The sequence below is a fragment of the Carcharodon carcharias genome, chromosome 23 (assembly GCF_017639515.1).
Source record: "Carcharodon carcharias isolate sCarCar2 chromosome 23, sCarCar2.pri, whole genome shotgun sequence".
Taxonomy (NCBI): Eukaryota; Metazoa; Chordata; class Chondrichthyes; order Lamniformes; family Lamnidae; genus Carcharodon; species Carcharodon carcharias.
The window spans coordinates 9,693,348-9,713,951 of NC_054489.1; the positions used below are offsets into that span (position 1 = coordinate 9,693,348).

A 20,604-nucleotide genomic window follows, 5' to 3' on the forward strand; every position below is an offset into this window, starting at 1 on the left:
TAGTCCTCATCCAGTGACTTGAGTTTATCCCAAGGGATTGCTGGCCTGTTGGAGGTGCCACCTTTCAGATGAGACACTAAACTGAGGCCCCCTTTGACCTCTCAGTTAGACAGAAGAGAACCTATCATACTACCTCAAAGAAGAATACGGGGAGTTATCCCCAATGTCCTTGTCACAAGAGCACAAGGATTAGGAGCAGGAGTAAGCCCTTCTGCCACTTGAGCCTGCTCCGGCATTCGGCTGATCTGATTGTGGCCTCAACTCCACTTTCTTGTCTGTCCCCATAACCCTGGTTGATCAAAATTCAACTGACTCAGCCTTGAATATATTCAATGAATATCCATATTTACCTCTCAACCAACATCAAGAGAACAGATTATCTGATCATAAATGTTGCTGTTTGCGGGCCATGATTTATGCAAATAGACTGCCTCAATTCCTACATCACAACAGTGACTACACTTCAAAGAGCAGGCAGATACAAAGTAACATTTTGAAAGCTATATTTGCACCAGAACAAGTGAGACATGAGGCAATTACAGCAATGATCAACTCCGATAACAAGACACGCAGAATCTGCTCTTGAATTTTACAAATGCTATTTGAAGGTAAATGCTCACAAGCCTTTTTGCCTTTCCTTACCGATGGCTGTGTACACAATGCAATTAATTAGAAATATGCTCCCCCAATGGGTTCAGTGGGTGAATGCGCCATGTGGTTTGGTAAACAGATCATGATGGTCCCTCTTTCAGTTCCTGGATTGTGACATGTTATCTGACCTCAGCTGCGGTGGCAGGAGGGGCACTGCAACTGGCCAGAGAGCCCATGAACTAGGGGGAGAGGTCAATGAGTCTGGAGGGCTTCCTGCTCCTGGTCAATCCCCAGTGATCTGTGCTGAAAAGGGGTGTGCGTGTGCGCATTTAACTGTTTGCATACGTGTATGTATAAGTATGTGTGTGTATTTTATACATGCATGTGTGTGCGCATATATACACATGCATGTGCTTCCACATTTCTGCATTAATGTAGGTTTATTGTGCGTGCGCATTGTATGTGCGAGTGTTAATGTGCATATGCATGTGTGACCGGTGGGCAGAACGATCTCAGTTGTGCTCCTCCACATGTTGCTGAATACCCTACAGACCCACTATGCGTGCACATTAAACACAGATACTTGGATGAGGAACTGCAGATATGTGGGACCACAACCCAGCATGAGGTGATACCTTCAGGGGCACAGGCAGGGGGAGCTGACTGGCACTGGTGATGCTATGAGTGTGAATCATCTGCCAAATTATTGGCATCAGAGAAGTGCACAGCCTGTATCTCTGAGGGGTGGAGAGGGAGGGATGAGACACAAGATGTATTCACTGAACTATATAAATTATATAAATCAAATCAAAATTCCACCCACTTCCCCAGCAAAGTGGGTGACAATGTTCCATTGTATAAGGTCCACCTATACCCTGGTATGTCTTATATATATAATATATATATGGATCTGAACACAACTGGTTCTCAAAGAAATAAATGTACATATACTCAGTTGTAACTTATTCTTCATATATACTATAATAAATGTCTCTTGCTGACATGGGTACGATTGCCTGTTAGCAGTGTGACAATATTCCATCATTTGCATGAGGCTGGTTTGCAAGGTAATCCTCCACAGACAGTAGCTGAGAAATGAGTACAGTACAGCTCTGTATGTCATGATTTTGGAAGTCCATGGCCTTTTTGTCCAGCCAAGTGTTTCATTCATGTGGATTTCAGCACTGTTCAGCTTCCAGGAATCCCTCTTTGTCGTGACCCATTGGCTCTACCTCAGTGTAGGTAGGATGTCCAGCATTGTTTCTGAACTTCATTGCTGGCCACCTGTGGGAGCGGCGCTGGGTGAAGATAACAAAAAAGCAATTTATAATCTTTAAAAAAGCAAAATACCATGGACATTGGAAATCTAAAATGAAAAAAAACCAAAAATGCTGGAAATACTTGGCAGGTCAGGTATCATCTGTAAGAGAAACAGAGCCAATAACAAGGTCAATGACTTTTCATCATTTATTATTTGTGTTCCTTAAACACAGAAGCATACGAGTAGCAGAACGTACTCCAGAAAGGATACAGAGTGTCTGCGGAGGTGAAAATGAATGTTTACTTGATTGATAGCGTAACTTAGGGGTTATACCTAACAGGAAAGGTTGAACTGGCTGCCACTTTTTTTTCTCTAGAGAAATGAAGGCTGAGGGGTGACCTAATAGGAGTCTGTAAGATTATGGAAGGGTTTTATAGGGTGGACATAGAGAACATGTTTCCCCTTGTGGGGAAACCAAAACTAGAATCCATAAATATAAGATAGTCACTAATAAAAACAATTTGAATTGAGGAAAACCTTCTCTACCCAGGGGAGGCAGTGATGTAGTAGTACTGTCAGTGGACTAGTAATCCAGATACCCAGGGAAATGCTCTGGGGACCCGGGTTTGAATTCAATAAAAACCTGGAATTAAAAGTCTAATGATGACCATGAAACCATTCTCAAGTTAAAAATCCATCTGATTCACTGATGCCGTTCTTACCTGGTCTGGTTGACATGTGACTCAAGACTCACAGCAATGTGGCTGACTCTTAAATAGTCTAGCAAGCCACTCAGTTCTCAAGGGCAATTAGGGATGGACAATAAATGCTGGCTTATGAGTGAATAAAAAACACATGGATCTCACCAATATGTGGAATAATTAATATGAATAGCATGGATGCATTTAAGAGAAACACACAAGTGAGGAAGTAATAAAAGGATATGGTGACATGGTTGTTCAAAAGGGGTGGAAGAGCTCTAATGGCTTTTGGTTTCTGTGGTGTAAATTCTGTGTCACCTCAATGCCTATGTAGAAATTTGTGAGCCTCATATTGATGCTTGTCATGGGCCCAGAAATGATGAAGAATTCATAATTTAATTATGCTGAAAGACTCAAAAAAAACCCTTGGTCACTGGAATAGAGAATCGTCTGATAGAGATTTTAAAAATTCATGAAAGTTTTGAGATCTTAAGCAGTGAAATACTGTTTCTGTTGGTTTGAAGAATCCATAACTAGGGAACATTTTCATCTGAGGAGTGCAAAGAAAAGTTAGAAGAGATCTTTCCGCATGGAAGCTTACCAGAATATGGAAATCCTTGTTACAAATGAGGCAGAGACGAGAGCTGGATTTAAAAGGGAATTGGATCAGTATTTAAGAAAGAGTATAAATGATTATTGGGAATGGGTAGGGAAATGAGGTTAGATTAGATGGGGAAGAATTTCCTCTTTAGCATGAGTGTAAATCTTTGACTGCATGCAATGCAAATCGGAAATTCAGTTGGGCTGCATTGAAAATGTGGGATGTGTCCCTGCCAATTTTCCACTTTGTGCTTCACTCAGGTGGTCCAGATGATGATCCATTCTGACAGCTCTTACACTTTGAAGTCAACTTCAGAAAAGAAATCTGGCGGGGGTAGAACGTGCTGTCAGCAGGCTCTCTCTCACCTTGTGTCACTGCCCAGGGCAAATTCTAACCCACTCCAGTTCCAGGAAACGGAATGTGAAGGGTTAATTGGGAATCTAATAAATGTTTTCAAATTCATTGAAAGTTTTTGGGAAATTATTGAAAGGTTGTTTCATTGATTCTGCTCTGTTCCAGCGGGGAAAAATGCTCCAATTTTTTTGAGCTTTTGTTTGTAACACTCGATTGTCTTTCCTCTTATCATTCTAGTGGATTTTTTTTATCTTTTTCAAATTTCTAATATCCTTTGTATGATGAGATGCCCTGAGCTGCACGCAATACCCCGAAGAAACGTGGCCTAAACAATCTCTTATATAGCCCTGTATACAAAGCCCAGAACTCCAGGGATCAAATGGGACATACGAGGGAGAAAGGAACAGAAGGTTACACTGACATGGTGAGATGAGGAGGGGTTGGAAGAGGCCCATATGGAACATAAACACTAACAACGACCTGAATATCTGTGCTACTGGCCTCTTGAGCATCCCCACTTTTAATTGCTTCACCACTGGCCGCCTTCAGCAGCCAAGACCCTACACTCCGGAACTTCCTCCCTAAGCCCCTATCATTCTCTTTGCTCCTTTTAAGATGGTGCTTAAAACCTCCCTCTTTGACCAAGCGTTTGGTCACCGGATCCGATATCTCCTTACGGAGCTCAGTTTCAAATTTTGTTTGGTAACACTCCTGTGAAAGTGTCTTGCGGTGGTTTTACTACATTAAAGGCATTATATAAAAAGCAAGTTGTTGTTGGGCTAATGGTGTGTTTCTGTGCTGAGCCTTCTGCTGTGCAATGTTTTCAATGACTTTGTAGCTGATCCAAGAGTCAATGCAGGAACTGATTGGAGGAGAATCTAAAGAACAGTGAATAACAGACTCCTGAACATTATAGGTTGTAGTGTGCTTTTTAAAATTGTGCTGCCATGAGGGAAAAGGCTACATAATTCGACTGACACCCAAATACTCTGTGTTGAGCTGAAATGGTACAAAATAATGCATTGACGTACTACTATTGAACATGGGTTGACTGTGCACAAGTGTGTGATTCCATTCATTGGTGGGTTTGGAGGTTGTCTATGTGAGTCCCACAGGTAGTTAAAGGCTGGCCCATGATGACAATGAATTCAGCACTCAGAGACTATAACGGTGTGACTTTAGGATGGAATCACAGCAAACTAACGTCCCTGGTTTAAGCTTGCTCAGTCTTATACAGTGAGATAACTGAGGAAGTCAATGGAACTAGTAGAAATAAAACTCACCCACAGTCTCGAATGGTCAGCTTACAAGGGGAGGTAACAAAATCACTCAAGTCACATCCTGGCATCCAAAACTTTCCAAGCCAAAGCAAAACTGATCATGGGGGGGGGGGGGGGGGTGTACAGAGGGTGTTGGCAATGCTTTATGGGGAGGGAAGAGGAATGCCAAAATAAGGAGTCAAGCACAGTTCATTGGGAAGAAAATGTATAACTTCCTGCCCCAGTGTTTGCAAGGAGTGCCTGCGAGGAACGGGTGGGGTTGCCAACCTTCCGGGAATTAAAGGTTAGTCTCCTGGACATGGTTGCATGCAATAAATCATATAAACATTAATATTTCTTTTACATTTTCTTGAGATATTAGAAATGGTAAAAATAGGTGATTTGACTGGGTGGGGTGTTTGCAGGGGATCAAACAAGCTACAAAGTCTCCAACAGATATTTGTAATGGTGAAACACAAAAGGAAATAGACAGAAACTAATTACTGGGAACTTTAGTTTGGGGTCAAGCTTCCTAAAGGAAGATTTTCTATGGGGATAGTTTATTTATAGAGCTCTCCCTGTGGGGGAAACAAAGTAAATGTTGGCAGTAAGTGTTCTAGATTCATCAATTGTTTGACTCTAATTGTTCTCTTCTCAGGAAGAAGGTTGATGCCCAGGATACATGTTCAAGTGACCAACCTTTTATACAGAATTATATAGAATGCACTGCACTGAAACAGGCCATTTGGTCCCAATGGCCTATACTAGTGTTTACATTTCACATGAATCTCCTTGTACCACTCTTCATCTAACCCTGTCAGCATAATCTTCTTTTCATGTGTCCCTCATTTATGCTTATTTAGCTCCCCTTAATCTCTGTGCGTGAAGTTAGCCAGTAAGTGGCTCTTTAATGGTCTGATTCACACAATCCTTTCCATACCTAATGACTACACACCTGTCCAATTCCACCAGAGCTCAGTGGATAATGATCATGAGCTGTTTTTTCTCTTCCTATGTCAAGGGCAATAACTCCAATTGCAGAGCTGCTATTGCCATTTTGTCAGTAAGCTGAGGACTAGAGCCAACGCTTGTTGTTAATGCATAATATGCACTCATTTAAACAGGCCAGCATTAAAAATACAAATCTTTAATACTGTCTACTAGAGATGCTAAGAACAGTTATAACTAGAAACAGGTCATTAGGGACTTGCCCTGCTGCCAGAATATATGGTTTTTATAAGCACAGACCACTAATAAGTAAAATGATAGATGACTTAATACTCTGTTTTACAAAGAGTGGAAAAAGTGATTTGGGAAAGAAGGGTAGAGGTCATGCTGTTTCCTTGGAATCATCTGCCTTTGTGATGTGCTGTGATGTGCTTGCTGTTCATTAGGCTGTTTGCTTTCAAGTCCAGCAAAAGCCAACAAAGAAACTGCACTCTGAAGAGCTGAAAATTTACAAGTTTAACAACTCATATTTTACAGCCTTTCTTTTCCACATTAAATCATCACCACATTCCGTTTAAAGGCAGAAATAAAGGTCATAAATATTCACTGTGTTGGCAGGCAGGGTAGACCTGATGTGAAGCAATTCATTTTGGTAGGAAGAGCATGGGGTGACAATATAAAATAAAGGGGGTGCAGGGCCAGAGGGACCTGGGTGTACATGTGCATAAGGCAGGGCAGGTTGAGATTGCGATTAATAAGGCATACAGTACCCTGAACTTTATTAATAGGGGCACAGAGTACAAGAGCAAGGTGATTTCTTTAAACTTGTATCAAACATTGGTTTGGCCTCAACTGGAGCATTGCATCCAGTTCTGGGCGCTGCACCTTAGTAAAGATATGAAGGCATTGGAGAGAGTGCAGAGAAGTGAATGCTTCCAGGGATGAGGAACTTCCGTTATGTAAATAGATTTGAAAGATTGGAAGTGTTCCTTGGAGGAAAGAAAGCTGGGAGGAGATTTGATAGTGTTATTTAAAATCATGAGGGGTCTAGACAGAGTAGATAGGGAAAAACTTCCCACTTGTGAAAGGATCGAGTGTGAGAGGGTACACATATAAAGTAATTGGCAAAAGAAACAATGGCAACATCGGGAAGAACTTTTTCACACAGCGAGTTGTTAGGATCTGGAATGCATTGCCTGAGAGTGTGGTGGAGGCAAGTTCAATTGAGGCATTCAATAGGGAGTTAAACTAATAACCAAAAAGGAAGAATTTGCAGGGTTACAGTGAGAAGGCAGGGGAATGGCACAAGGTGAACTGATCATTTGAAGAACTGGTGCAAAGATGATGGGCTGAATGGCCTCCTTCTGTATTGCAACAATTCTATGATTCTGTATGCTTGGCCAAAGTTAAAAGGCAGCTTGTCCACACCTGGTAAATGTAATTTAGGATTGCCAGCTCACGAACGGGCTGTTTTCCAGAGGACTGCAGAATCTGACCTCCAACTGCTCCACCCTCACACTTCCAACATTGATTACCTGACCTGTCCATCCTTGCTTTTCACCATTTGGGAAGCAGACTCTTCATTACCTGGCTGTCAAACAAACTGCCTTTCCTTTCCCTACCCCGGCACTTGTAACATTCTTATAACTGAAAAACAAAAGTGTTCAAAGGAACTGGAAAAAGAAATTGTTTTAAGGAGGCCCCCAGGACTTTTCTCCAGAATTGCTTGCAAGAGTGTCTGGAGATTAATCTCAACTCCTGGAGACTCCAGGTCATCTTAGAGGGTTGACAACAATATGGTGACTTTTTGTGGAGATTCTGCCACTCGTCCACTGTAATTTTGGCAGAAGACTCACAGAATCCCCTGAGCCAAGCCTTCTGAGATTTTATTATCAGTGTAGTGGGCCCCCATGCTGAAGTTTGACCGGCCGACAGTTACAACTTTCTTTGGCATGCCTGTACTGTACTTGAGTGATGATTTAGAAAGGGATCTACATGACTAAGTTGGCCATCGATTGGTTAAGTCACTTGACATGGATGTTTATTTATGTGTAAAGTTAAGAAAAATACCCTATTTGTTCCTTAAAGTTGTTTAATTTAAAACCTGAGCTCCTGTTATTGTCCAGCTCGATTAAATACTGGCACTCTTGCAGGACAAACCTTGTGTGGGACGTGAATCTCATTGTACAATTTCATCTTTAATCTGTATTTCATCAGCTTTTCTTGGTGAATAAAACATTTCTTTTATCTGCATTGTGCTCATCTTCATTTCTGTGCACCACAAAGCTAGGATCGTGATTCAAAGAAAGTCAGTGATCTGCCAATTTCTATTAGCCAACAAGAAAGAAAGAACTTGCATTTATTTCTTACATTTTATAACCCTGGCACATCTTAAAGTGCTTTACAGTCAATGAAATATATCATGACGTCTAGTCACTCATAATGTAATGTTATAATGTAACGACAGCCAATTTCTGCAAAGCAAAAGCCCACAGACAGCAATGATCAGAGCTGTCTTAGTGATGTTGTTTGAGGGATAACTGGGGAAAATTCCTCTGCTCTTCTCCAAAATATTGCCATGGAATCACTTCCATTCACTTGAGAGAGCAGAGGGGGCCTCAGTTTAATATCTTATCCAAAAGACGCCACCCCCTGAAAGTGCAGCACTCTCTCAGTTCCGCACTGAGGTATCGGGCTAGATTTTGTGCTCAAGTCTCAGGTGTGGGATTTGAATCTACAATCTACTAACTCAGAGGTGAGAGGTAGCAATGGCCGATCCTCTCCATTATGAAGTATAATGGAGATTCCATTCAATTTAAGTTGAATTTGACTTGTATAAGCTCAGCTAGAACTGTGATTTTCACGACTGGTTCTTGGTTATTGCAATGTTGTGCAATTATTTCCTTAGCAAGAATATCTAGGAACACTTCCGTGCACCATGTGTAGCAACACTGTAAATGCGCTCTTTATAACCCTGGTTACTATTTTACTATTTAAGAAAAGCTTAGCAAAACTGGTAATTGAAATAATTGGTTAATTAAATGGATTTTTAACTGGACTTGATTCCTGGAATGAATTATCAAATTTTAAAAAAACATGGAACAATACAAAGCATTCAGCCCATCAAAGCCCACTCTTTTCACAGAGTGGGTACAAACCACTCCATTACCGTTTCTATCTACCCAACTCAAATAATCTCCAGATGGAAAGTCGAGTATAGATAATACAAGAATCCTAAAGGTAATCAAGCAACAACTCCAGAATATACATCTATGCTCATCTCAACAAATTCAACTCTGGTCTACTGTCTTCCATGGCCAAAACTCTTGCTCCTGTTTCCCAGTCTTAAAGATGGTATTTTATGGAAAATCTGAATATCTGAGTCAACAACAAAGTAGCACCTTTAACTTAGTTGATATTCCAGGGCGTTTCTCAGAGGGAGAACAAGTTGATGAGGAATGGTACAAACAGCGATGGGGAGATACCCTTCCTAACAGCACTCTGGGTATTCCTAGGACACATGGACTGCAGCGGTTCAAGAAGATAGGTCACCACCATCTTCTTGAGGGCAATTAGGAATGGGCAATAAATGCTGGTCTAGCCAGTGATGTCTACATCCCATAAAAACCTGTCTACACTCATCCTCCAAGGCTGTTTCCAATCAGATATTTTTGCGACTACATTTTGAAGCAATTAATCAGCTTGGTATCAACTTTTTTTTTTCATGCATTGGCCCATGTATTAACCAATAAGTGTTCCTTAAATTGCTAGTGTAGTTGTACTTGAAACTGTATTGCCATCAGAGCTATTTCAGGTTGTAGTTGATACAGTGGCCTTGAACTTCTATGCGGATTCTACTGGTCTGCTGCTGGAGCTATTGGCAGACCTTCTGCAGAACTTCAAGACCAAAATCTGGTGCAACACCAGCTTGTAGGTGGCAGGAATTTTGCATTTTCAGTTCAGCTTTATGTAAGTGAAAAAATGTTTAAGGGGAAAGTCTACTGCGGATGGAATGATGTCCTCTGATTTTGTCCATTAAATTGGCTTGCAATGAGAGGCTGTAAACAAAGTACACAGAGAGCAGAAAATCTATCTTGGATAACCCTACTCTGAAATTATGATCTGAGATAAAAAGTTAATCATGTGAAATTGATTTATATGTGGTAAATAACTATGCAGTGAAAAGAATAGATTTGTATGGATAAATTTCATCATTGGGTTGAACTCTTCTAACAAGTGCTCTAAAGTGATCTCTATTGTGCTGAAACCCTTACAGCAGAGCCGCTGTGTAATGGTATGCTTTGTAACAAGAATGAAACTGATTGCTGCTGTATACCATGTGCTTTGAGGAAATAATGATGATGCTCAGTTTATAATATGGTTTCATGTCTCCTAAGGAGCATGGTTAAAAAGCAACGCACCATTTGAATGTGCACCACTTAGGAATAAAGACACTTGAGAGCCACAAGTAATTAGAAGGTGATGGTACACAGGACAATGCTATATTGTCAGCATACTCAATTTCCAGTCTGTATATCTCATCAGAGTTGTTATGTGCAGCTTTCATCGGTTGAATTTACAAAAACCAAACACTCATGTCAATCAGTTTGTTCTTCAGATCACAGCTTGAATCGCTAGACAAACCTGCTCCTTCCCACTGGGTAGGGTTTTTAAAAATACTATATCCTGTTCAGTTACAACCACAAGATGAAAGCCAAGTGGCTACACTGTGCCCTTCATCTAATGCAACCTCGGTAAGGTTTTCAGAACTAATTTTGTGCTTGTACGAATGTTGCAATCGTACTTACGTGCCGCTTAGTCTATACTAATAACAACATCAACTTGTATTTATATTACATTAGGTTACATAGGATTAAATGGCACAGAAACAGGCCATGTGGCCCAATCAGTCTATGCCAGAGCGCACCCTCCAATTGAGCCTACTCCTGCATTTTCTTATATAAATCTTCCACCACAGGCATCTATTCCTTCTCCCTCATATGCTTTCTGGTTTCCCTTTAAATGCTTCACTATTTGTTTCAACCACAACCTCTGGTAGTGGGTTTCACATTCCCACCACTCTTGGTGTGAAGAAGTTTCTTCTGACTTCCCTATTGGATCTCTTGGCGACTCCCTTATATTGACGGCCTCTAGTTCTGCTCTTCTCCACAAGAGGAAACATTCTCTCTGGATCCACTCTATCAAAACCTTCCACATTTTTAAAGACCTCTATTAGGTCATCCTTTAGCCTTCTTTTTTTCAGGAGAGAGACCCAGCCTGTCAATCATTTCCTGATATGTATACCCACACATTCCTGGTACCATCTTTGTAAATCTTCCCTGCACTGTCTCCAATAACTCAATTTCGTCTATATAGTGTGGCGACTAGAACAACATGCAGTACTCGAAGTGTGGTCTAACCAAGGTTCAATGTGCAGGCTGCACATAACTTCCCTACTTTTCTATTTTTTCCTGGAAAAGCTCCCTGAGACACAGAGATGCCTCAGGGAGATGAAGAGTTCAAGGATTAAAAATAAACAATTTTAAATTGTTAAAAAAACATATCCCCTCATGTGACTCTGTCACATGAGCAGGGACATGTTCTTAATCAAATGTTAAAATTTATATTTTATTTTTAATTGTTGTTGGAAACCTCATCCTGCCCGTGGATGAGGTTTCCTAAATAGTGCATAGGCTGCTTGGCCTTTTCACCTGCCAGCCCACTGTAAGGTAGCACAGGCAGTGAAAATTAACATTTCATTAAATCTTTTATGGCCTTAAAAGGCCTTTTAATTGTTGGCAGGCACGCTGCCAACTCGCGTGCTTGCCTGCCGAATGAAATATCATGCGAGTGTGCGATGATGTCAGGATGCTCGCCCGGCATCATCACACGTCATTTTACGCTTGAGCATTTTTACACTCAGCATGTGCCCGCCCGCACAGCAAAACTTCCTGCCCTAAATGTTTGGTTTGCTTTTTTCTGACTCAACCTTTAGTGATAAAGAGCATTTAATGTATAATATCCCAAGACGCTTCACAGGAGTGATTATCAAACAAAATGTGACACTGAGCCACAGAAGGAAATATTCACAGAATCAGAGAAATTTAACAGCACAGAAGGTGGCCATTCAGCCCATCGTGCCTATGCTGGCTCGCCAAATGAGCATTATGACCTGGTGTCATTGCCCTGCCTTTTCCCTGTACCCCTGTACATTATTTCTATTCAAATAATCATCTAATGCCCTATTGAAAGTCTTGATTGAGGCACATTGATGCAAATTAGGACAGGAGACCAAAAGCTTAGTCAAAGATGTAGGTTTTAAGCAGTATCTTAAAAGTGAAGGGGGAGCCAGAAAGACAGAGAGGTTGAAGAATGGAATTCCAGAGCTTAGGACCTAGGCAGCTGAAGGCATGGCTGTCAATGGTAGAGCAATCAAATTAGGGGATACACAAAAGGCAAGAATTGGAGGGGAACAGAGATCTTAGATATCTCACATTAGCTTTTTTTTTAAACTGAATTCCAAATTCTCAAATTGTGAAGGTGGGATTTGAACTTACACTATCTCAGTTAATAGTTAAGCTTTATTAGCTACTAACATAACCAGGACACAACTCATTCTTTCAGACCATGTTCCATTGCATTACCTGCAGCCAAGTGAGTAGAAACCCAGTCCCTACAGACAGAGCTACTCCTCAAGGCTTCATTAGTGTGATAGGCTGACTGGTAGGGTTGAAAGCTGACTAACCCATCCTGTTAGATCCCCAAGGAACCTTCCGGTCTCGCCAGAAGCAGGAAGCTCGGCAAGTGGGGGAACTTAATTTTGGGGGGGGGAAGCCAAAAATCAGTTTCCTGATGGTGGGATGAGCTATAGCAATTAAGTTCTCAGGACTTTAAAGGCTTCGCGCTGAACAATGTCAGGAAACTCTTTTGCAAGTATTAGCATGTCACACAGCCAGCTTGTCGGAATTAAGCTCCTCCTCCAGAATGTTCACTTTTACGATTGCACAGAAGTGGTGTGCACCTGGTGAGGTAGACCTCTTCCATGATCAGTGGTGAGATATAGACGGGCTGGTCAGATGGGCTGATCAGTGGCAAATAGAATTTAATCTGGATAAGTGTGAGGTGATGCACTTGGGCAGGACAAACAAGACACGGGAATACATGATGAATGGTAGGACCCTGGGAAGTGCCAAGGATCAGAGGGATCTTGGTGTGCATGTCCACCGGTCCCTTAAGGTAGCAGGACAGGTAGGTAAGGTAGTTAAGAAGGCATATCAGATACTTACCTTTATTAGCCGAGGCATAGAATATAAGAGCAGGGAGGTTATGCTGGAACTGTATAAAACACTGGTTAAGCCACAGCTAAAGTATTCCTTGCAGTTCTGGAATCTGCATTACAGGAAGGATGTGATTGCACTAGAGAGAGTGCAGAGGAGATTTACCAGGATGTTGCCTGGGCTGCAGAGTTTTAGTTATGAGGAGAGATTGGATAGACTGGGGTTATTTTCCTTGGAGCAGAGGAGATTGAGGGGGGGCATGATTAAGGTGTGTAAAATTATGAGGGTTGTAGATAGGGTAGACAGGAAGGAACTTTTCCCTTTGGTGGAGGGATCAATAACCAGGGGGCATAGATTTAAGGTAAAGGGCAGGAGGTTTAGAGGGGATGTGAGGAAGAATGTTTTCACCCAGAGGGTGGTGGGAATCTGGAACTCACTGTCTGAAAGGGTGGTAGAGGCAGAAACCCTCATAACATTTAAGAAGTATTTGTATGTGCACTTGCGATACCATGGCATACAAGGCTATGGGCCTAGTGCTGGAAAATGGGATTAGAATAGATAGGTACTTGTTTGACCAGCGCAGACTCGATGGGCTGAAGGACCTTTTTCTGTGCAGTAGACCTCTATGACTCTATGAGTTGCTGCTGCATTGTCCTTTCAGGGAGGGTCTGTATATGCCAGCTGATGCTTGAGGCTGGGTGGTGGCAGTGCAGGTTGTGTGGAGGATGAGGGAGGAAGGGTGGAGCAGTGGCTGGGCAAAGGTGGAAGAGGTAAATATGGCACCCAGACCTTCGACCCCATGATGTAATGGCGGGGACAGTGACTTCCTGCCTGCCCCCACTGCAAGAATCGGTGAGCCACTCGCGGGTGCATACTTAATGAGCTGAACAGGGTAAGATAGCACGTGATCAGCTCTCCCACCTCCACACCCACCCACACCCCAGCAGAAATCACTTCCATTTCCGCGCCGGCCACCAAATGGAAGATTCTGGCCCCCTGTGACTATCTTTCACGCGTTCCATTGATCCCTCTGTCTAAATTTTGTTTAACTCATCAACTGATGTATTAATTCTTTGAAATGTTAAGTAAGCAGAGAAACCTGGACAAGCACACAGGATCGTATTGTCTTTATGCAGAGTTGTTCGTATTGTGCAGTGCTGGTTTTATATGTTGTATGAGTGCTAATAGGGGGATGAACTTAAACAGATCACAGTTAATAGCAGGGAGATCCAAGTCAAAGATTGCTGAGTTTTTCCAGGTATTTTTGTTTTTGTGTGTCACCTGTGCTCAGTTGGTAGCACCCTGAATTACAAGGTTTTGGGTTGAAGTCCCACTCCAAGGTTTGAGGACAAAAATCAAGGCTGACACTCCAGTGCAGCGCTGAAGGGGTGCTGCACTGTTGGAGGTGCTGTCTTTTGAACAGGATGTTAAACCAAGGCCCCATCTGCCTGCTTGTGTGGATGTAAATGATCCAATGACACTTTCGAAAAAAGAGCAGGGGAGTTGTCCCTGGTGTCCGCTCAATATTTATCCCTTAATCAATGTCACAAAAAGCAGATTATCTGGTCATTATCATGATGCTGTTTTTGAGAGCTTGCTGTGTGCACACTGGCTGCCACGTCTCCTACATTACAACTGTGGCTACCCTTCAAAAAGTACTTAATTGGCTGTAAAGCACTTTGAGATGTCCGGTGGTTGTGAGAAGTGCCGAATAAATACAAATCTTTCTTCTTTTGTTTTATGAATAGCGAGCCCTGCCTGATTCAGCCTGAGATGTTGGTAATGGCAAGACTGAAGCCTCATTAGAGAAACCAGAAGATGATGACTCCCATTGGACTAATTTTATTTTTAAAATCTGAACATCAGGATCATTGGAAATGCCAGCGTTCGTTTCATTAAGCACCTGAGTGCTATAATGGAAGAAATACGACCCAGTTGCAAATATATTAAAATTCAAGATTAGAAGCAACACCTTCCCCAGGGTACAGTTCACATGAAGATTTTTAATTGAAGAATGGTAAACTCTGGTGCGGGAGAAAAGTTATATTGGCTGCCAACCTTTAGGATCAACACTAGCTTCTGGACAATTAGTTTAAAGCTTCGCAGTTGGTGCTCACAGCATTTGCAATGCAGAAAGAGGTCAGTGTAAGCACTTTGAAGGAGTTACTTAGTCCATACCCTTTGAAGCTTTTAAATATAAAGACTGTTATGGATTTTGGTTCTGTCCGTGTTTTTGGTGGGGCACCAGGAAGGGAAATGGGGCATTCCTTCAACCACCTAAATACAAGAAGTCTTCCTAACCTCTCTCTTCGAACTTTTGATGATATTAAATTTATGTCCTCTGGTTACTGGTTCACCAACCAGCAGAAATACTTTCCCTCAATTTACCTTCACGATGCCTTTGTAATTTTGGACATTTTCTCTGGTGTTAAATAACTTAAAAATAAATTGTCTCCATTTCTCCTATAAGATCTTAAGATGGAGGAGCAGAGGTAGGCCATTCGGCCCAGCCACTACAGCCCTCTGCAGTAAAGAATTCCACAAATTAACTACCCTCTGGGAGAAGAAATTCCTGCTCATCTCTGTTTTAAATGGGCGACCCCTTACTCTGAGATTATACCCTCTGATCCTAGACTCTCCCACAAGGAGAAACAACCTCTCAGCATCTACCCTGTCAAGCTCCCTAAGAATCTTATATTTTCAATAAGGCCGCCTCTCATTCTTCTAAATTCCAATGAGTACAGGCCCAACCGACTCAACCTCTCCTCATAAGAAAATCCCTCCATACCCAGGATCAATCTAGTGAACCTTCTCTGGACTGCCCCCAATGCCAGTATATCTTCCTTTAGATAAGGGGACCAAAACTGTTCACAGTATTCTAGGTGTGGTCTAACTAGTGCCTTGTATAGTTTTAACAAGACTTCCCTATTTTTATACTCCATTCGCTTTGAAATAAAGGCCAACATTCCATTTGCCTTCCCTACTACCTAATGAACTTGTATGTTAGCTTTTTGGAATTCATGCATAAGGACTCCCAAATCCCTCTGTGCTGCAGCCTTCTTCAGTCTATCTCCATTTAAATAATATTCAGCTCCTTTATTCTTCCTGCCAAAGTGCATAACCTCACATTTTCCCACATTATATTCCATCTGCCACTTTTTTGCCCACTTACTTAACCCGTCTCTGTAGACTCTTTGTGTCAACCTCAACCTCACCACTTGCCTTCCTGCCTATTTTTGTTTCATTCGCAAATCTGGCGCTAATACAATTTGGCAATACTCCTCTAGCTCTACCACATTGTGATGGAATTACAAGTTTTCCAAACTGTTATTTCCTCCTCTTCCTGATAGGTTGCTGTCCCTGGGAAGTTTCTAAAGACTATCATTTGTATCTTTATTCTGAGAGATCATCCACTTTTAAACACAACCAATTCCAGGGAAATCCAGGCTTGCAACTTAATTCTGATTCGAGCAGAGAATTTCAATGGATTAAATCGTAACCATGCACTCACGCAACATATAGCACCATTGGCCCAAACTCTTTCTTGCACACTTCATGCAGTGGTTCAGCTAGTAACATCCTTGTCTCTGTTAGAAGGTTTTAGGTTCAAGTCCCACAGCTGAGACTTTAGTGTGAAATCTAGGTTGACATGCTAAGAGCAATACTGAGGGAGATGGTCAATGTTCATCCCTCCAACACCCTCAGTTAAACATAATTCTATTGCTGTTTGTGGATTGCTACGTGCAAATCAGCTGCCAAATTTTCTTACTTTATAACAGTGAGTACAATTGAAAAGCACTTCATTGGCTGTAAAGCACTTTGATGCATCGTGAAGTTTTGAAAGGCGCTATATAAATGCAAGTTGGCCTAGCCAGGGATACCCACATCCCTTGAACAAATAAAAAAAAAGTGATTTCTTTCTTTATCCTGCTCTGGGACCTATTGTTTTACTAGGGGCCATCAGTAACAGTGCAAATAGTGAGACACCTTCATCTCAAATGTGACCATTTGGATTCCCTTCCTCTCCAGTGGGACAATTTGCATGATTGTGATACTGGAACTTTGAGACATGAGCTGGATGATCATGGGCTCAGAAATGCAGCTCCAGGCAATCGCTTTAGTGCTGCCAGCAACGGTGATGGAGGAATTCATTTTGATTTATGTTGCTGTGCCATATAAAGGCTTTGTCAAATGTGTCACCAAGTCTACGTCATGTCAAGGTATAACTTAAATAAAAATTTGTCTCAAAATAAATAGAGAGACACCAGTGCACTGAAATGATTGCTTCCTTCTTGGCATATATTCTAAGTGCTATAATTCACTTGTGACTGTCAGTACTCTAATGGACCTGAGGACATACCACCTTCATCTTTGACTCTGAGGAAAGCTATGGCTAATTGTAACACCCATAACATGGCCTGTATCTGTGATCGGTTAACTCACCACAAATCAAGGATCAAACCCGAAACCTTCCTCATAGGTCAGCATCACAGTGCGTAGTGTCTTTACTCATGCAGCTAGCGGGGGCGAGAATTCTGAAGTGCCCCCCATGGGCAACGGAAACATTGGAAGGGGATTAGGGCCCCTTGAGCCTGTTCTGCACCTTTCAAGGAGATTATGTCTGAACCATTTTCTAATCCCCGTCTCACCTATCTGCCTTGATTCCTGGTCCTTTAATATCATTGACCAGCAAAAAAATGACTGGCCTCAGATTTAAAAGTATTAATTGAGTTGAGTTGGCAAATGTTTTGCTTTGTGTGGCAGAGAGACCCAAACTTGCTCTTTGTTTGGGAGAACAGACAAAGCAATAGATGCCTCTGGAGTGCAGACACATTGGAGGGCTGGCAGAGGTTACAGAGTAAGTGAGGTGGGGTGGGGGGGGGATGTGTGTGTGTGTGTGTGTGTGTGTGTGTGTGGGGGGGTGGTGGTGGTGGGGTGTGTGGTGAGGCCCATGGAGGAACCTGAAAATTGCTGAGTATTTAAAAATCGGGGTATTTTAAGGGAAGCCAGTGTGGATCAGTGAACACAGCGGGGAATCGGTGAACAGGGCTTGACGCAGGTTTGGATGCAGGCAGCAGAAGCAAAATACTGGGGGATGTTGCGGGGAAATTTGAAATTAAAACAGAAAATCACCTCCTGGCTTTCTGATTTCCTGATGAGTCCTGGTGAAAGGTCACTGGCCTGAAATGCTAACTCTGTTTCCCTCTCCACAACTGTTGCCAGGCCTGCTGACTATTTCCAACATTTTCTGTTACATGAACATAAGAAACAGGAATAGGCCATTCGGCCCCTCGAGCCTGCTCCACCATTCAATTCGATCATGGCTGACCTTCTGTCTCAACTGCGCTTTCCCGCCCACTCCTCATATCCCTTGATTTCCCGAGAAATCATAAATCTATTGATCCCAGCCATGAATATATTTAATGATGGAGCATCCATAACCCTCTGGGTCAGAAAATTGCAAAGATTCACAACCTTCTGAGTGGAGAAATTTCTCCTCATCTTAGTCCTAAATAATCAATCCCTTATCCTGAGGATGTGCCCCAACTCCTGCTCCCCTTCTAGATTCCACAGCCAGTGGAAACAACTTCTCATTGTCTACCCTATTGAGTCCCTTCATGTATGTTTCAAATAGATCACCGCTCATTCCTCTAAACTCCAGAGAATTTACTCATCACAGGACAACCCTCAGATCCCAGGAACCAATCTAGTGAACCTTCACTATACCACCTTGAAGGAAAGTATACCCTTGCTTCAATTTGGAGATTGAACCTGCGTACAACACTTATTATTACAGAACAGTTATTATGAGGGGAAATGGCTGGTAGGCCTTGTGTTTACAGAATGTGGCAGGCTGGCCTAGGGTGTGTTGGAACAGTCAAGGCTAGTGGTAACAATGGCATGGATAAGGGTTTCAGCAGTAGATGAACTAGGGCAGGGCGGGGTTGGGCGATGTTAAGGGAGTGGAAATAGTCCAGTCTTAGTGATGGTGCAGATAAGCAGTCGGAAGCTCACCTTGGTGGATAAAGTGGTAAGTAATCCACAGTCACCTTGAAACAAAGACAAAATCCATTTTTCTCCATGTAGTGTACAAATCAGTTACATTTTGACAGGAATGCATTCCGTTTCTGTGGTACATTATGCAATATTGATTGGGATATTCATGACATAGGGAATCTTAAAAAAAATGAACATTTATATTTTAATCCATCAGTTTCAAAACAGACTGTGGGGTTCAAAGGTCTAAAGTGCAGATCTTGTGGGTCTAACATGCTATTGGATTGGACAGTTTTTTTGGTAGGTAAAACAAAGTTTAGCTTACTTTAATTTAAGATTATGGCTCATTTCAAAGGCGATTTTATTTCCTGACAGAAGTCAGTAATTTACTGTCTCTCATTCCGCATTGCCCCAGTCAATCCTCACCTTCCTGTTTTGACATATATTACTGGAACTGTCATTTTCCATCTCACAATGTCAAGCTCTGGGTGATGAGCAGTAATTTATTCCTGATTATAATTACAAAAACATTAGACGTGACCGGAATTTCACTCGTGCATTTGAGGAGCGTACCCTGTGGAACAAGTGCCACCTTACACCATATATTCTGCAAACATTTGGACACCTTTGCTGCCATTTTTGAGACCATTCCTCATGCATAGCCTAGATAGTGAGTGTAGGCAAATGAACCATCCATGGAGGGCAAGATTGAGCTCTTGTTGTTAGCTGATGTCCAGCTTCCAGTGGGAGTCACTGGTGGAAAGCAGGAGCTGGAAGTCTTGTTCATTTTAACTCTCAGGCTTATGGCACTGAGGCCAAATGAACGTCTTCATTGTTGCCGTAGCCAAGGTTGGCATAGCCAAAATATCAAAGCCAGGCCTCTCCAATCTATTTGGCCCAGTCCAACACCATGCAGCACATTCCTCCTCTGAACCATGAGGGTAGACACTATATGTTCCCTGAAGTAAATTCAGTGCTGCCAGCATTGAGCCACTTCTTCAGGCCACAATACTGTAGCATCTTTTTCACCATGGCCCAACCCTCAGACCCCGAACTTACCAAGTGGAGAGCAAGCTGGACCTTATAATTCCTTCTTCCTTCTTTGTAACATAGAAGGTTTAGAGGTGAATGGGTCGTACAGCACATATATGGGGAATTAGAAATGAAAAAAATACTGGAAATACTCAGCAGGTCAGGCAGCATCTGTGGAGAGAAGCAGAGTTAACGTTTTAGGTCCAGAAGCATTGGGCAGAACCTTCTGCTCTCGCTGGTGGTCAGCTTGGAGGCGGGAAGGGCATTTATTTCGGACAGGTGGCGACTTTTCTGAACCCCGCCAAATTTCTGCCTCCACCGGAATTAAGTTCCAGGCAGGAGGGCCCATGGTTGACGTTCCCAACCCGGCATCAATTGAGGTCCTTAAGTGGCCAATTAATGCCCACTTAAGGGCCTCATCCTTCTGCCACTGGAATGAACCCAGCGGCAAGCTGGCCTGTTACCAAGTGGCATGCACGACAGGGTGAGCCTCTATGGGCCGCTCGTCAACTCGAGGGTGTCCCTCAGTCAAAGGCATTTAGTGCCTGATTGAGGGACTGGACATCTGGCCATTGGAAAGGGA

General features: G+C 42.4%; 1 protein-coding gene across 1 annotated transcript in view; it reads right to left on the bottom strand.

Moving 5' to 3' along the window:
* Positions 1 to 486: 486 nt before the first annotated feature.
* The window catches only part of LOC121269078 (plexin domain-containing protein 1-like), a 268,532-nt gene continuing 248,414 nt past the window's right edge, over positions 487 to 20,604 (bottom strand). Inside the window, exon 14 of the mRNA XM_041173524.1 lies at positions 487 to 1,889. Within this exon, the coding sequence (XP_041029458.1) occupies positions 1,770 to 1,889 (120 nt within the window). The 3' untranslated portion in view covers positions 487 to 1,769. The remainder of the gene's footprint in view (positions 1,890 to 20,604) is intronic.